Here is a 19168-nt window from a genome sequence, read left to right on the forward strand (position 1 = left end):
CAAACCAAGTTAAAATAAAAGCTTCCTGCAAAGCTGTTCTCATAGTTCTTGGCGGTCCCAGTGTAGGGTAATATTTGGGTGAGAGCTGGAAGGAATCTTTTAATTCATTCCACTATGATGAATAAATATGCATGCATATGAAAAAAATTATTTTAACAATTTTCTTCCTTAACAGAACATATCATTCTGAATTTTGATTAGTTACACGACACTATCTACAAAGCCTATATAAAAACTGCATGTCAATTTACCAAATCGTTCTAACTGAAGTGAAGTGGTTGAATTAATGCAAAAAAACAAAAATAAAGAAGCAAAAGCAAAACAAAACAAAAACGTTTTGACTAGTCTTAAAGATTTCAGTAGAAAGTGATGTCAAATAGTTCTTAAAGGTTTTTCATTTGATAGGTTCTAGGCTAAAAAGAAGGCATACACAAGTTTTTGAGAGGAAATGTCCTCAGGAGACAACATCAAATTTAATTATCTTTGGTTGATTATTTTCTACTAATGATCAAAACAATATATTCAATGGAATTTCCATAATTAACTTAGAAAATATTAAACCTTTGAGATTTTATTTTGCTAAAACCTCCTGTGTAAAACGACTAACATTTTCTTAGTCACTCCAAGACACGATAAAACAAAATTGCTAAACTGTGCACCAAAATAGATTGATATTTTATATCAACCACTAAGTTTTACTCACCAAACGGACAATGGCAGTAGTATGACTCCACACCACTTTGACAGGAACCACCATTAAAGCAGGGGTTGCATTCACAGTAGTTGACTGGAGATTCACAGATTTTCCCTGAAAAGCATCAAACTCATTAAAAAAATCCTTACATAAATATATTAACACCATTACTGCATGACCATATGTAATAGTCTATCCTGAGAGAGCCTATCTTTGGAAAAAAGAAATACAAGAACATTTTACTTGACATGAGGACATAGGAATATTATATCTGAGTTCAAAGTCTTATTCAGTTGTCCTATTGTAAATATGTGCATTATAAAATTTAGGAAGTAATTTACATAATCATCTTGGAAGGAACTACTGTTTTCAGGGAAATCACAAATGGTGAATATATTTAAATATTTTCACTGAATTTATTTTCTCTTGTCGATGCCAATTTTTTCATGTATTATAACTGGAAAGTTAAGATTTCTGCAGTATAATTTTCACCTTCGAGATATCCTTAACTCAGATTCTCAAAGGTAATAACAAATCTCATTACCTTATTTGCCAAATTACAATCCTTTCACTCTCAAGAAATATTCCTTACCTTTGATTTACCTGTTGTAGAGTAAGAAATAAAACGACACGTCAAACACATTTTCAAATATTTATGAAAATTTATTCTTGACTATAGATTATGTATGCTCTTTCTTCTAAACCAATAATACCTAGCAAGCATATATTTCAGTGTATGAAGACTTCTCATACATCATCTTGTTAATTGAATCTGTTAATATTGACTGAGTGCCTATTATGGGCCAGGCATGCTAGAAGATGAAGGTCTGACAGTTAAAAAGCAGACAAGTGTCTTTATATGGTGTCTTCACTTTAGTGGGGGAAACTGATCCACACAACAGGAAACATATTTCACAGATGGTGGAGAAGAAGCCTTTGGAGGGTAATCTCTTGCCAATGAAATTATAAAACTATCTATTATAACTATTATCGTTGTGATGCTGTGTGGTTTCTTATGCAAATGTAAATTTGTTCTGATATCACTGTTCTATAATAAATATTGTAATAATTTAACATATTTTTTAGAATAGTTTTTAGTTTTCTAATTTGAGGAAATCATGATATTTCTTAATTTCCTAAGAAATTAAGACATTTCTTAGAGTTCTTAATTTCCATTCATTGACAGGAAGGAGAGTTTATTTCTGTAAAGCTATTACCTACTTCCCAGCATGACTGCACTAATGCCTTTATTCAATGTCTCATGAAAGTGTGTAAGTTTTATATGCACAACTAGACCATGTTGTGCATAGATAATCCATTTCATCATAATAACTATGCTTGAAACATAGTCAAAGTTTTTGTTTAATTTATTTCTGCTTTTGTGGCTTGATTTTGTAGCCACACTTGCTGGTTTGTTTGAAATTATAAGTGTGAGTCAGATCTCATGACACTGCTAACGGTCATAAACACAAAATTTTTTCCTTTATAAATAAAATTGGGAATCTCCTTACAAGGCAAAACAGTACAATTTCAGAATACCTTTCTATTCTAAGAGGAAATAATGAAAATAAACAAGTTAACAATCTAGAAGCACAGAAATTAAGTTTTAAGTACTTTAGCAATGAGTCATACTAGAGAAACAGGCAGGACAAATTTATTCTAAGCCCATACAAACTATCACACCAGAGAGATGCTGTGCCATGGGAGAACTCTCTTCTCTGGGTGTTTTCTAACTGGATTTGTGACAGATTGTTCTAGAGAAGTGTACTTTTTTCCCCTTAATACAATACTGATATTGTTCAATAGAGAATGAAATAAGACCTATTGACTATACTATTGATTATTTACCTAGTATCAGGAAAGTCACATCCCAGTCCTTCCATTTTTTCCACTGTAAGATTATGCATAATTTTCACATGTGCCATTGTACTAAGTAAGGTTTTATTTTCTTCTTTTCCTTTCTTTTTCTGAAAATTTCTTTTAGAGTTGTGTTAAAAGTAGCATGTATTAAGAATATAGACTAATATTCTTTACAGGTATGGTCAGTATAACCTTCATGTTGTGAACACATATATGTAGGTTACAAAATCACAAACTTCACTTCTTGAAGACTGGAAATGGGGAACAAAGGCTAATCAGTTTAGTGGGTGTGGTCATGTACACTTACTCAGTATTTGGACCTATGTGCTCTCCAAGAACAATGTATGACTATAAAAACCCAAATCATTGATCCTGTAAATCTCAACTCTCTACTTTCTTGAATCTTGTTGGAAAAGACCACCTTGAATCTTGGTTTCTACAGGAATAACAGCAAAGAAATTTAGGGTTTTTTAAAAATAATTACATAAAATGGTTATTTTATTTACCCCTTACAAAATAAGATTTTAACACAGACATCTGAATTTAATTCAAATACAAACTATGAGCTATTTCAGTTAGTCCAAAGCAAGAGGTGGAAAGAAACCCCAAAAAAATACAGCTTACTCATGTGTTAAAACATACAGTGACTACATAAATAGAAGCAGCTACAAACTAAGAAAATATTAGTTTGAGAATGAACTTCTTTTAAGGAGAAAGAAAATTCAATCTTTCATTTGACATTTTATTTTAAGCCAGAGTTTTATCTTCATATTTGTCAAAAATTTAAGAAATGAATTTTCTAGGTGTTATGCAAATGAACTTTTCATTGAGTTTGGGTAAAATAGTATTATTTGTTGTTGTTAGAGTATGTAAATTATTTACCATTCAAAACTTTAGTTTGAGTACTCCATTTATTTAGCAATATTTTTATTTTACAATTAGTAAATTTCAAAGAGGTTGCCATACTAGATTCCAAGATACAGTTTGAAAACTCAATGTTGCAATTTAAGTTATTATTAAAAGAACATTTTTTCTTACATGTGAGAGATAGAGGTCATAATTTTACTTAGAAACAAAAAGGCTTTAAATGAGTATTTCTAGGGTTTGGAAAGTTTATGCTCTATTACCCACTTAGAAGTCAGCAACAAATTCTGTATTGTTCTGCACACATCTATGTTAATGGCATAATGATTATCAGAGAATGCAGCAGTTTGAATTACTCTAACATGCTTCTGGTACAAACAATCTGATGTGTTGGAGCACCGCAAAACAAAATTTTGCATCATTAACTTAATTAATGCTGCAAGTCAATTAACAGTATTTGTCAGTGCCTTGAGGCTTGGAAGTATGCTGATAGGGCTTGCACAGACAAAGGCATTTATGTCTCCTGAACTCAAGGAGCCTTTTTCTATTAAGATTTGTTAACTGTCAGAGCAGCTGTTTAGAGGAATAAAGTGATCTCATTGCTTTGACATTCATCAATTAATAGTGTTGATATACATTATTTATTATAGATAGAAGGAGATATGCTTTCGGAAGTGTAAGCTCCTAGCACATGGAGAATGGGAATTGGTGAAGATGAAAGTGCATAATAGGAGGCCAAGGTAAATCCAGACTTTTCAAAATTACAGTTTAAATTTACAGGAGAAATTTAGCATGTGTCTTCATGTTCTGGGGAAGAAGGTGTGATGAAGTGTTGAACATAAATCGAATCTGATGTGATCATCTATGATCTTTTCAAGAAGGATGTATATTCAAGTTTCACTCATTTCAATAGCACATTTTAATGTTAAGTTAGGTATAATTGTGCTAAATTTATTCTTGCCTGTTAAATTCAGCCATCCTATGGGGATATGATGATTTCTGATATCCCATAGTCTGTGTAGGCTTCAATTTAATAGCTTAGATCATATATATGTTAGATCACCACAAGTAATACTTTTGTATCTCTTGTGTTTATACACAGAGGACAAGGAAGACCATGTGGAATTAACAAAGTTCATTTCATATCTAAATTGATTATTTTATTAGCAAATATAATTCGATAATACATATACACTACATATTCTGAATGTTTATGCTTATAGGCTTTTTTATTGTTTTAATAGAAATTAGCTGTTTTTTGCCTGTTATGTAAATGAAAGGCACTATGAAGATAGCTCATCTAAATATCCTGATCAATTAGCATTATGGTTTTTCACATGGAAACAAAGCAAAAGTATTATGCTTAAATGAGGGTCACTAGTAATAATAAAAAAAAAAAAAGGTCTTACCTTCGTATTTTAAAACACACACAAATACGATCTCAACGAGACTACAAATGATTATATATAATGATACACATAATATCTACAATAGCTTACAAATACACGCTTATTTTCCACAGAAATAAGAAGGTTGTAAGCTACTAGAACCTGTTATTAATGCTTTAATGAATTAATGTATCATTTGAGGCAAACTGTGTAATTCCACTCTTGGAAATAAAATGTGTTTATATTCTTTGGTTTCCTGATCACATGATCATTGACAACATTAATATATGACTGCTGTGATTTTAAAAGAATGACTCTTAGTTACAACTCCCATCTTCGTGAAAGCAAATGTTTGCCAAGTTTCTTGGTAAAATTACTATGCACAACCTGTAAATAAATTTATGGGCTTTTTTGTACTGTCAAGTGACATAAAAGTGATGAACGGACAAGTCTCATCCTCCCCTGAAATACTGGGACTTACTAGAGAGCACAGGAAAACTTCTCCTTGTGGGACTACACTCCTGGCGTTACTACAAATACCACACCTAAAATGCATCCAGATGTGTGAGAGTGAACAGGAAAGGTTAAAGGTGCTATGAACTAATTCTGTTATGAGAGACCAGGATTTAGAAATAAGTTCCATATACATGCTGCCCTTTATAACACCATTCATTACTATGAAGGATTTAATGTAGGGTGTACTGCAAACAGAAAAGCTGGGAGCAGGAAGACAAATGCTGTGTGGTTACTGGCTATAATTGTGCTTTCTAATTAGTGTTCTATTAAATGCAAGAAATTTTCATTTGTATAGGAAAAGAAATATTAGATTTGTAGTTATTAGGCTGGTGTTTTCCTCCAGGTTTCCCTGAACTTCTGAGGCATGAATAATATGGAAGATGTTTTCTTTTAATTTACTGGGGCATATTGACAGTTGATGCAATTTCTTACACTATTAAACTTTGTGAAAATCTAGACATTAATTTTTCACATGTTCTAGACTATATTAAAATTTATTCATCTTTTCTAATATACTCTACATATAGCTAATCAAAGCTTTATTTAGTGCTATTAATATAAAATTAAATTATAGGAAAATGTTCTTAACAGTGAAACATGAAGTGATTATAACAGAAAATGAAGTCTCAGTATTTTTTTTCTCAATTTTTTTTTCGTTCTTTTTCTAGTAACTAAGAAAAACCCACCCAAAATATAAGTTATACAAACAAATTAGTTTTCTCTAAAGTCATTAAATAAAAAATATTCTTATTCCATATCTATTATGTGACCCTATAGCCACAAACTTGAAAATAAACTTAAAAAAATAAATATATCAGGAATATGGTAGCAATTAATAATAACTATACCTCTTCATATCTTTTTGTTGTAATCATTCCATAATTTTCATTTTTCTACTTGCATCCTTACAGGATGTTCTCCACAAAGATTTCCTGTTGAGCTAATATTTAACCACTCTCTGTGGGGTGTTCTTAGGATAAAGTCTCTCAACTTGCATCAATTCATAAACACTCTTCTAATCTGTAGCACAATCTCTAGCTTCACATGAAATATTCAGTAGTGTGTGTGTGTGTGTGTGTGTGATGGGGGGGCAGCAGCTGAGAATTATTTTAATCAGAAAGTTTATAAACTCTCACAGCTCCAATTTGCAATGCCACCGACTTTAAAAATCACTGAAAAAAAAAAAAAAACTGCAGTGAAAGTCCACAATAGTAAATAGAGTATAAAATATAGGTGCTTTGAAATAATTGTGACGATCCAAAAAAATCTGAATACAATACATATAGACTTTGAAGAAGGCTTCACTAAGGCACTAATACTTATTGTTAACAGAAGTAAAATCTAGCCAGAATGAATAGTTAAAAATTCATTCTGTGAGGCACAGTTGTGCTTAAGTATGAATTTTGTCTTATGACTTATTAGCTCTGATTGGTTCTTTAAGATGTTTTGGTGCATTAGCTCCACCTTCCTGAGTCAGGTTACCTGGTAAAGACTAGCTGGAAAAAAGTAGCTCAAAATGATACTTGAGCGATTACCTTTCCAAAGAACATTAAACATTTACAGACATTTAAACAATGAATTCCTAATTTAGTGTGTGGGTTAACAATTTGTCAGCCTGGTTTTTCATATACTGTTTTCTGCAAAACAAAACAAAGAAATAAAACTATCAGACTTTAATTATCTGCTAGTTTTACTGGATGGACTTTGCATATAGAATTTGGAAAAAAAGAATAACATTAATTTAAAAATGTAAGATTTATATGAAGCATTCAATTATATGTTTGTTTATATCATTCCTGATCAATTGGATTATCTCAAATTATGCAAACAGGGACTAAAGTGAGCTCTGAGGAGGGGCCGCATGTGAAATTAATACATTACTTCAAATGATGTCCCTTAGAGAAAGAGGTTATGATCTCGTTTTTGGCAGCTCTGAGCCTAGAGTCACCAGAGTGTAGGCTCAGCTTCCTACAACATAAAATAGGAGCAATAGGAGGATCTTTCTATGTCAGATATTCTCTGTTGATGCCCAGCTCCGTTCCATCCTTCTGTATTGTAGGGACTGGAAGTTGGAAAAGTATCAATTTTCCAGACTCCCTTCCAGCAGGGCTCAGGTTTAGCTTCTGCCAGTGGGTGAGAGTTGAATGATATCTGAAGGGTGAAAGCAGAGCAGGGACTGTTCTCCTGGGAATCACTCACTGCAGCACTGCAGTGATGATCAGTAGTGGTTTCTGGAAATACCCGCAATGTCTTTATTGCTGAGGTTATGGGTGAATTTTCCTGACCTTCACTCTTATCCAGTTTGAGGATTCCAATACCTATCTCATAGGCTTTTTGTGTGGTTTAAGTAGAATAATGGAAAAAAAATTCTTAGAAGATATCACAGGCCCACTAGCAATACTCTCTAGCAAGTGCAGATCAAAGTGTGATGAGACGTGACAGGCATATAAAGAGCAGAGTCTCCGGAGTAAAGCTTTTAGTCAAAACTCAGATCACTTTCTGTGCCCTGCTGGAGGCAAGTTATTTCATCTCCAATCCCTCTAAGATGCAAATTGTTTTGTTTTTAAATGGGAATGATAAAAATATTCATTTAATAGAGTTATGAGAAGAGCTGAATAAATAACTAAGTGAATACCAATGTCTGTGATGCAAGCAGCTTTAAGTAGTGTTTTAAATAGTCACTTGATGTTATTAAAATTTCATGGTGAAAGAAGAGTATGCTTAAAAGTTTCAGCAACTACATTTAGAAAAGGATGTGGTGTGTGTTTAAATAAACTTAAACAAATAAAGAAACAAACTACAGAGAAGTGAAGTGAAGGGGATAGTTCTGTGTCCCTTCATGCAGTAAGTAACATTTAGGCTGAGATCAGCATAGGGTGCCTTGATAACACACTTTCCCTCCTCCCCATCTACTACCCAATGCAGTCACACTTTCTTCATTCCAGAACTAAGAGTAAACTCACTCTAAGTGTGAATCAGTGTATTATACTAAAATGGGACAAATAAATAATCTTTATTGTTGAATTCCCAATAGAGGAAGTAATGGGGTGGGGGGGTTGGTGGGGGGAGAAGGGTGGGAAAGAGTGAGGAAGGTTTTCTAGAAACCGTGAACTCATAACATGTATGTAAGCCTGTTATTCATGATCCTACAAGTACAACTCTGGTAAGACTCACACTTACCTTGTGCCACTGAGGTTTGTCTTTATAGAAATCCTATGGCATACCTCTACATCTACCATTATACTAACACTACTACTAACGCTACTAATCAGCATTGCTACTTATTGAAAGCTGGGCTGTGCACTAGGTGTTTTTAAAACATTATTTTTACTCATTACAACAACCCTAAAAGATAAGTAAGTATGATTATTCCCATTTTACAGATGGGGGGTTTGAAGGTCAGCAAGCTAAGGTGACTTCCCAAAAGCTATAGATAAATCAAGTTCTGTCAAATCCTTTGATTCTTTCATTCATATGTTTGCTGCCCCTTTTTTCTTTACATTTCAAGGACATTATTTTGTTAAAAGGCAAAGTTTATGAGATCTGCTTTGGCTTATTCAAACTTGCTTTATATCATCATCAAGCTATTCAATTCTCCAAATATAAAACTATAAGAATACACGATGGGCATCATTTTAAAATATGATATCCAAATACATTTTCTGAAAAACTTCTTTTAAAATAGTATTCCGCAAAACATCTACCAAAATTTTAAAAATATATCCTGGTTTTACCCATTTCACTGTACTTTAACTTGTGTTCATAAACACTACAAGGCAACCCAATGTAATATATATGCTCTAAAAATGTATACTGTGCAAATTACAGCAGAGAAATTTGTCTCTCCTCAAACTTATCAACAGCATAAATTTATACACATTTGAAGGTGCACTAACTACAGATCAGCTAATAAATAAATAGGTGATAGATAGATAGGGATAGAAACAGAGATATATTTATAAACATACATCATGTCCTATTAGGATTCCAAAGCCTAGTCAAACAAATTTGCTCAATATGTTTAACTCTGTTTCTAAAATGTCAAGGTACATTGTGGCTCAGTTACCTTACAAATCAGCCTATGATGTTTTCTAACCAACTACTACAAATAACAAGGCATTTTAATCTCAATCTAAATCACAGTTCTTGCTTCATTCTCCTCACAGTGTGGGTCAAATTTCAATAATCCTAACAAGGGCTTCCCTGGTGGCGCAGTGGTTGAGAGTCCGCCTGCCGATGCAGGGGACACGGGTTCGTGCCCCGGTCCAGGAAGATCCCACATGCCACGGAGCAGCTGGGCCCGTGAGCCATGGCCGCTGAGCCTGCGTGTCCGGAGCCTGTGCTCCGCAACGGGCGAGGCCACAACAGTGAGAGGCCCGCATACCGCAAAAAAAAAAAAAAAAAAAAAAAAAAAAAAAAAAAAAAAAAAATCCTAACAATAATTATGATAAAAAATCATAAAAATGATCATGATAAAATGAAGGAACCAAGAACAATAGTTGATAACTGTATTTAGGACATAAAATAGTCCAGGTCTTGTACTTTAAATACACCATGTCCTTTAACTTTAGAACACTTTTTTGAAGATAAGATGCTCTTTTTGCTCTTGTACAAGACAAGAACTTAACCTCTGGAATGAACTGTGCAAGCTCACATCCCGATTCTACAACAAATCAACTGAGTCACCTTAGAAAACCACTCAACTTCTCTCTACATCATCTTCCTCCTCTGTAAAACCTGGAAAATCATTATCCCTACCTCATAGGTTTCTTGTGAGAAGTAAGTGAAATAACTACAGATAAAGTGCTTAGAACAGTGTCTGGCCAATAGTAAATGCTTAAAGCATTTGCTGTGATTCTGCCTATTCTTTAGGGAAAATCATTTGAAAATGACAAAGTTCATGACTTTCTATTATACTTGATATGGCTAAAGTTTTGGTGGAAAAAAAAGCCAAACATTGTCATACCTGTGTATCCAGTTTTGCAAACACAGTTGAAGCCTCCTGGAAAGTTCTGGCAGATGGCACTGTTCTTGCAGGGACTAGGCAGGCACTCATTGATATCTCTCTCACAGGCCCTGCCAGTGAAGCCATCTGGGCAGCTGCATGAAAATCCTCCCACTAAATTGTGACAGGTCCCACCATTGTGGCAAGGGGACGGAAGGCATTCGTCTATGTCTATCTCACACCAGCTGCCAGTATAGCCTGGCAGACACTTGCATAAGAAAGGTTGCAAAGGTTCATTTGTCACGATGATGACTGGAAGGCTCTCGTAGCTCTTTAATTCGAAGCTCACGGCCAGTCTCCTTACACAGCTCCCTCCGTTTTGACATGGGCCAGGAGCACAGGAGTCGTGATCCACAGATTCTACCTTCACTCCACTCTGCCGGAAGAGGATCTCTTTGATGCTTTCGAAGAAGGTGGCTACACCACTGGGATTCACATACTGATTATGGTTTCGCTTCACAGCTGCCAAAAGAAATGTTCTATTGTTCCCTTCATAGGCCGCATACAGTTGCACAGCGGTCCCGAGGCCAGTCAGCTGTGAACTGGCAATGCGTAAGAAATGAAGGTAGTGGTTCGTCAAGAAGTCCTTTACACTTGGTACACTGAGACGCAGTAGGATGCTGTTATCCACTGTCGTGTTGGAAAATCCAGTGAAGAAAACTCGGATATTGCTCGTGACCGTGCTGTGGACGCCATCATTGCTGAGGACAGTCAGATCAAACGTGCCATCTGTGGACCTTGGCTGGGAACTCAGATTGCAAGTGCCCCTTGGAATACTGAAGAGGCTCGTAACTCCCGAAGTCAGGGAGCAGTGGAAGGTGTCTAACACATCTGGATCCTGTGGCTTCACGGAGCCTAAAATCCCACCAGGAAACAAGTTGCCATAATAGTTAACAAATATCTCCACCGTCCGCGACTGTGAAGGGTTGTCATTTTGGTCTATCACTGTGATATGCACAGTTCCTGTGGAAGACATCTGAGGAACACCGGAGTCCCTAGTGACCACAGACAGATAGAAGTCTGCAATTTGCTCTCTGTCAATCTCTCTAGTTGTGCTCAGAACTCCAGCAGTGTTCAGACTGAAATAGCTGGTGGCAGGACCCGTGCTCAGCAAATAATAGGTAAAGGGGCCTTGATTTGGAGAGAGGTCAGGATCCGTGGACTGAAGGGTCATCACCAGAGTTCCTGGGCGTTTGTTTTCCATAACTTCTCCCTCACTGATGGTCAACATAGGCCCATTATCATTTATATCTTCCAGGGTGACTAATAAGGAGGCACTTCCTGTAGCTGAGGGGGTCCCTGAATCCACAGCTAAAACCGTGAGATTATAGATGGGTAGGGTTTCTCGATCTAATTCTGCAGTAACGGTGATCTGTCCTGTCTGTGGATTAATGGAAAAGGCACCATTTTCATTCCCTGATCCAATAAAATAGGAAAACCTACTCCAGCTGGGAACAGAGTCTGAGTCGAAGGCACTGACAAAGGTCACATGAGTTCCCATTGGGACCCCTTCACTGATCTGAACGCTGTAGATGTTTAGACTAAAAACGGGTGGGTCATTGGCATCAAGCACAGTGACATTTACAGTGACCTCATCGATGTCTGCACCCCTAATGCTGCCAAAATTCTTGGCCAGTACCTTCAAAGATACCCTTTCTTCTTTTTCTCTATCAAGAAGTCCAGAAACATAAATCTGTCCAGTCTTCCTGTTGATCTGGAAACCCTTCTTTCTACTGTTACCAAATATCAAATAATGCACTTCCCCATCAGTGCCCAAATCACGGTCACTGGCAAACACTTCTCCAACAATAGTACCTTTAGGAGCTGCTTCTGAGATTTCAAAATAGTAAAGTTTGGAAACAAAACGAGGCACATATTCATTTGTCCCTTTTAACTGTATATTAACAGTGGCAAAACTGCACCTTTCTTCATCGGGGACATTGAAAGCTTTCACAGTAAGGTGGTAGCTCTGCTTGGTTTCAAAATCCAAGAAACCTTGAGTGGTGATGACTCCTGTGTTGGGGTCAATGACAAAGAGGTCACTGTCAGATGACTGTATAGTATATGCAATCACAGCATTGGTTCCAGAGTCGGCATCCGTTGCATTTAGGTGGATAACTGTCGTCCCACTGGGGGCATTTTCCAAAACATTGGGGAAATATTCATCAGGGAGGAACACTGGAGAATTGTCATTCACATCAATCACATCTACAGTCACACTGCAGTAACCAGTCCTTGAAACCCAGCCTCCATCTGTAGCACTAATAGTCATTTCATGTTTCTGGCATAGCTCATAATCAAGAGCTTTGGCTAGTGTTAATACACCTGTGGAGGAATTGATTGCAAAGATGCCTTCTTCATTTCCTGAGGAAATACTGTACTTAATCAAGCCATTCATAGCCGTGTCTCTATCTCTTGCAGAAATGGTTCTGACAATGGCCCCAATACTATGGCTTTCAGGGATGGTTGCACTCATGTGGCTTTGAGAGAATTCAGGTGTGTGGTAGTTTTCCTCAGTGACAATTATTTGAACAGTTGCTTGGGATGAAAGTGGAGGGTTTCCCTTATCCTTTGCAGTGACAGTGATCAAAAAGTTTTGATTCAAGTCAGATATCAGGGGAGCTGCTACTGAAACCCACCCTGTATTATTGTCTAACTTAAATTTTCCCAAATGATTTTCATTCGAAATGAAATACTCCACTTCAGAATTCAATCCAAAATCTTTCTCATCTACTGCAGTAACTTTGATTAACTTTGTACCAATTTTAACATGTTTGGTGACTGGAGTAAAATATGCAGTTTTAAGAAATTGTGGTGCATTGTCATTACTGTCCACCGTGTTGATTGTAACTGTTGTCTCACTAAGTAATGCAGGATTACCTCGATCTGAAGATGTCACTATAAAACTATGTCTGTTGATGTTCACGTTACTGAAGCCACTGATGTTCTGGTATATTAAGACCTGTTTATTGAAAATCTCTCCTGTGGTGGCATTAATCCTGAAGTACTCCGACTGAGATTTTATAAAATAAAACACTTGTCCATTTGATCCCTCATCAGGGTCTGTTGAAGATACCTGTGTCACTCTGGAGCCAATTTCAGTAAGTTCAGGAAAATCTAAGTAATAGGATGGTCTGCTAAATCTTGGAGCATTGTCATTGACATCTGTCACAAATATTGTGACATCTGTACTTACAGTCCACCCAGAATCGTGAGCAGAAACTCGGATTCTGTAACGGTCTGTGTCTTCTCTATTTAAAGGTCTACTAATTACAATATCCCCAGTGCTGGGATTAATCGTAAATGGAAGACTTGTGTCCATTATAGAATATCTACTAATTGCATTTACACCAATATCTTCATCAGAAGTTGTGACACGTGTAACTGTGTACCCTAATGGGGAATTTTCAGGAACATGGGCACTGAATATTTGTGAAAACCTAGGGGCATTATCATTTTCATCTAAAATGTTAATGATGACTTTTACTGAGGTGCTCTGAGAAGGGGAGCCTTTGTCTGAGGACTTTATGGTAAGCACATACTGAGATATTTTTTCCCGGTCTAAAGGTCGAATGCTACTAATTTCACCAGTAGCATGATTAATACTGAAACTATGTTCTCTGTTGCCATTAACAATTTCATAGTCTAACTGTCCATTGAGTCCACTATCCTTGTCCACTGCAGAAACAGTAAGTATTTTTCGAGGAGAAAGGTTTTCCAATATTTCAGATACAAATGGATCTTCCTTAAAAACTGGGGAATTATCATTGACATCTAATACTGTTATGTCAAGTTTCTCATAAGAGGAGAAAGGAGGGAAACCTCCATCTCTGGCTTCTATCCATACAACATATTTTTGTATCTTTTCAAAATCCAGAGGTTGACTAATGGACACCTGCCCTGATAACTGATCAGTCTGAAATGTGTTGCCAAGATTCCCACTTGCAATATAATAGGACAGAGGTTCTCCTCTCAAGGAGGACCCTGTTATGGTAGTGACAAGAGTGCCTACTGGTTGGTTTTCAGGAAACACGAAAGTTTGTTCTTTGGCTCTGACTTTAGGGAAATCTGCTTTGTTCACAAATCGAACAGTCACTGTTGTAGAATCTGTCTTTGGAAATGAGCCACCGTCTTTTACATGCACAGAAAATGTCACTTCTGAAGTGCCATTTAGTGGTCCGGCTGCCATAATAGCTCCTCTCAGTGGGTCAATGTGAAATTTTTCAGAGTTTCTACCCGAAAGAGAATAATGTAGTTCAGAATTGGGTCCAAAGTCAGCATCTGTGACAGTAACCGCAAAGACGAAGGAACCTATAAAAGAGGGAGTGTGCAGTTATAATCTCATGGAACCCCAATAAAACATTTGATAGTAAGTTTAAACACTATATTAAAACTATATATAAAACACTATATTGCTACCTGACATAACTTTATTTCCCCATGATTACTAGGGGAGAACAGTACCTCTTATATTGTCTCTGAAGTTCCCCAGTCAAATCTAACAATAGTCTTCAGGAACTGACCTGCCATTATCTACCTAAAGCCCATACAGTCTAATGAATTTAATAATTTTCAGTATGCCTTTGCGAGAAGCACAGGGAAGGGCAATGGCTAATCCTTCTGAATTATAGTTCCTAGGAGAAAAATCTGTACATAACAGAACTTCCAAAAACACAATAATACAGGAGTTCTGCTAAGAACTATGTTTATGGGGGAAAAAATAATTGTCCTATTATGTCTTAAAATATTATTGAATTACCTTTTATGTAATCATGTCAACAAAAATAATATGTTTAAAAAATTACTGTTGATTCCTTATACCCACTGTTTTATAGCAAAATTCTCTTATCTGTGAACTATTCTCATATGGAACTGAAGTGTATATATGTATGTGTGCATACATATATATATTAGAACAATTATAAATTACACACACACACACATATGAACAATTATAAAGTACACACACACACACACACACACATATATAAACAATTATAAAGTAGTAAGAAATAAGAACTGAGGAAGAATGGACTCAATTTGGATTCCAAAAGTCAATGCTTGGGATGTGGGCCAATTGGACAGATTGTAGAGGAGATACGCTGAAAAGCTGCCATAAGGATGTGTTTTCGATAAACTTATTCAGAAACCTTTCCCAAACCTGCGCTCCTACCCGTAACAGAAGAGTTTGTGACACAAGTGAAAAGTCTCTAATTTAAAAAAGGCCAGTGATTCTGCTTAATTATAATATGTCTAAAGAGTAAAAAAATGTTTAAGCCTTACTCACTTTGTACAGGAGATGTTATATTGCATCACCACACATTGGGTGTGATTAGAATCATGCCTGCCAGCATCATTTCAGCTGAAGGCCATCATCAGGGATTTATGACTTCACTATTGACATTTCCTTTTGATAGAAATTTGGCACAATAATTTATAGATTTTATACTTGCAATTGGTATTAATTAGACCTCAAGTGAATAGATCAAAGATGACTAGAGGAGAAATCCTGTATCCTTTTTTTTGTTGTTTTTCTAATTAAAAATATCTTAAAGCAAGGAAAATTAATTATGGCCTTTATTTGTATATTTTCCTGTTTCAAAATTCATTTCAAAAATTACCAATGGCAGATGATTTGTGTAGTGCCTAAGAGAGTAGGCCATTCCTTGCAAAGAAACAAACAAAATCAAACTAAATTTAAAAGAGATGCAGAAAGATAAATACATATTGTCAATATGAAAGTGGTTCATTAACAGCTTCATAGTCATACAAACAGAAGACAAACTTCACTCATCAAAACTAGAGTAAAATATTTACAGTAATAATTAACTAGAAGGATTCCTTCATTAAACCTTTTGAAAACTGATCTATGAAGCATTGAATAAAATATTCATTTTCTACTAAGAAATACAGTTGAAGGCCTATTACTTCCCAGATAATGTTTCAGGTGCTCGGATATGGCACGGAAAAAGAGATAATGTCCCTCCTATCAAGGAACACACAAATTACATCTCAGGACAGAATTCTCCTTGACTACAAAGTGAAATCTATTCTTATCTTTAACAATATTCAAGTAAAATTAAGAAACAGCACTAGGAAAGGTGTGGCAATTATAAAACCTTAAATACAATTGGTCTGGGAAGAAAGAATTAATTTGCAAGATTCTATGTTCCTTCAAGTTATTTAGGCAAGAGTTGAATTTTAGAGGATTTGCCAACTTTGGCTATATCAGAAATATACACGTAAAAATAACAGCAATGTAATTATAGAAAGTGTCCAATGTATAGTTTTTATTTATCTATGATACCTCCAAGTTGGTTTGGTTACCTGGAAGAGTAGGGGACGGGATGTGTGTGACATACGGGTGATGCTGAAACCTTGGTGGGTTGTCGTTGACGTCAGTCACCATGACGAGCACACTGGTGGAACTGGAAAGAGGCTCCGGGGATCCAGCATCACTGGCAACAACCACTAAAGTATAATTCTCTTTTGTTTCCCTGTCTAGCAACGCACTGGTGATGATTTGCCCTGTGGATGGGTTGATGGTGAACTGAGAATTTCCACCAATGATCCTATAACTAAAGCAGAGAGCAGACATGGGCATATTTCTTCCAGTTTTAATGCTTCAACATCTATTTACTATAATTTAATGACTGAGGCAGAAATGTCAAGAAAAACATTACAAGTAAGATCACACAACAACGAAAGGATATGGTGAGTTCAAATTTTATGTGAACATCACATTAACAATCTTTATTGTGAGATATCCCATGACCTCAAGCAGGTCCTCACAAGGTTTGTGGGTTTCTTAAATCATGCAAGTCCCCAGAATATACCCAGAAGACTAGTGTGTTTTAAATAAACCAGCCTGAGAGCATAAATCAGGGCCTTGCTCTAATATTGTGGTCAGTGGCCAGGATCACAAATGAACATCTGTTAAATGAATCTAAAAATTATTTTTTCTGCTGTGCACCACAATATACCAGAAAGGTCAGTGGAAGATCTTTTTCTTTAAAGACCAAACACTGTATTTGACACATACTGACTATCCAGAACAACTCAAGAACTGATAATTTATACAGAGACATTCCTAATTACTAATTCACTCATTTGCTATTCCTCATATGGCCATGCTGCTTTGCTTTCTTGTAAGGAGACGTATGACATCTTAATGGATATTTTGATGCTAACCAGATTGGTTAGTGGGGAGGAGTTTCCACTGAGAATAGCTTCTCTCTTCTTTCTGAAGAAAAAAGCTGTCTGTATATATTCCTGAGAGGTCAGCTAGGAAAGAAGTAGCTAAGCTTGAAGGTTCAGAAGCTGGCTGTGGTCCATAATTTTTTAAGTTGGAGGGTAGCGAGATAATAGACATCTTTCAAAGTTTTCTCCTTTATGCCAACAAAGAAGTGCCTTTGTTGGAACTAACTGGTGTTCCTATAGTTTGGTTTGTGTCCATAAAAACATAGCAACAGCAAGTGCCTAATAGAAACAGCAGGAAAAACCTTGCATTGCAGCCAGTGTACATTTCTCCTATGAAGTTCATCATTTAAAACAAACATTTCAGCATCTTCATCCTTTTTATAGACATAATGAACCGTTGGGAGCTATTTTAAAAAAAATAGAGGTTCTATAAAATGAGAGCTAAATAGAAAAAGAATAAAGAAGGAATTTGGTTGAGAAATGATTTTAATATTGATAAACTACTCGGTATCACTCAGATTTGAACACCCTTTGACACACCCACATGCCACGATCAGGAGTGAGAACAGCACTGACTATATTTCCTGGACCAGAAATGACTCTTTACAAAGTGTAATTACTATGCTTACACAGTAGAAGATATCTATTCCCTTTATCAAAATAAAAATAACAAAGGTTTGTAAATGATTTCTCAAAGTTAGAAATTCAGGACTCATGAAATAATCATATTGCCTTACCTTTTGGAGAAAGTCTGTAGACACCTAGATTATGAGAATTATGTGATTTTACTTTGGGAAACTTTGCTTCTATCGGTAGGTGTAGAAATGACCAAATAACTTAACAGAGGTTGGAACAAGTGCTTCATAGTGCCACAAGCTTTCTTACAGCTTTATGACAGCAAAGGTCAGGGTTCACTCAAATATTTGTTCCCTTAAGCATTCACAAATAAAAATAAGAAGGTTGCAAAATGTATGTAAATTTGATTTGGATGCTTTGTATATGAGAAGACCATGGTATATTAGAATGAACAATGTGTTGAAAGGCAAATGATGTGAGTTCTGGCCCAGGTTGAACTAAATAATCCATAGAGGAACTCTGTACTATAAATTCTTATTCTTTATTTTATGCTATTCCACATATGATTGTCTGTTTAAAAGTAGGTAATATATTTATTATTTTTAAAAATTAAAGAATAAAAGTGTATCAATAGTGTATTTTAAATGATATATTCTTTAATATCTCACAATATCTATAATACCAGTTTCAATCAAATTTATTCTTGTAAGTTACAAAAAGAAAGAGATAAAAGAAACATAGGGGACAATATAAATGGATGGACTGCTGAGATCACATGCCCAGGTTTTCCCCACTTGTATTATTTGAGTCTTGTTTCACTTCTCATCCTTTCATGCATCTCTCTCCTGCTTCTCTGGTCCACATTAATTTCTTTTAAGGTTATGAACTTAGATCAAGTCTTGTGCTACCTTCTTAACAGCTAAACACCTACACTGTTCTTTACAACTTTGCAGCATCTTACTGTGTTCTTAGTGTGCACCTAGCAGACTACAAGGCATTTTATATACGCTCTCATTTAAGCCTCAGAACAATCCTAACAGTTTGGTTTTGTACTACATTTTTTAT

At 35.7% G+C, this 19168-nt stretch overlaps 1 protein-coding gene across 2 annotated transcripts in view; it reads right to left on the reverse strand.

Annotated features, from left to right (window-relative positions):
- The window catches only part of FAT4 (FAT atypical cadherin 4), a gene marked incomplete at its 3' end in the record, with an annotated part of 171455 nt that overhangs the window by 26024 nt on the left and 126263 nt on the right, over positions 1–19168 (reverse strand). The window contains exons 8-10 of one of the 2 annotated variants that reach the window (XM_079714012.1): positions 16655–16899; positions 10289–14638; positions 704–808 (exon numbers count right to left, since the gene is read on the reverse strand). In XM_079714012.1, the coding sequence (XP_079570138.1) occupies positions 704–808; positions 10289–14638; positions 16655–16899 (4700 nt within the window). Of the gene's footprint in view, positions 1–703; positions 809–10288; positions 14639–16654; positions 16906–19168 lie in introns of both variants that reach the window. The other variant, XM_079714011.1, reaches the window with a different exon arrangement.

Source organism: Hyperoodon ampullatus (assembly GCF_949752795.1).
Source record: "Hyperoodon ampullatus genome assembly, chromosome: 1".
Taxonomy (NCBI): Eukaryota; Metazoa; Chordata; class Mammalia; order Artiodactyla; family Ziphiidae; genus Hyperoodon; species Hyperoodon ampullatus.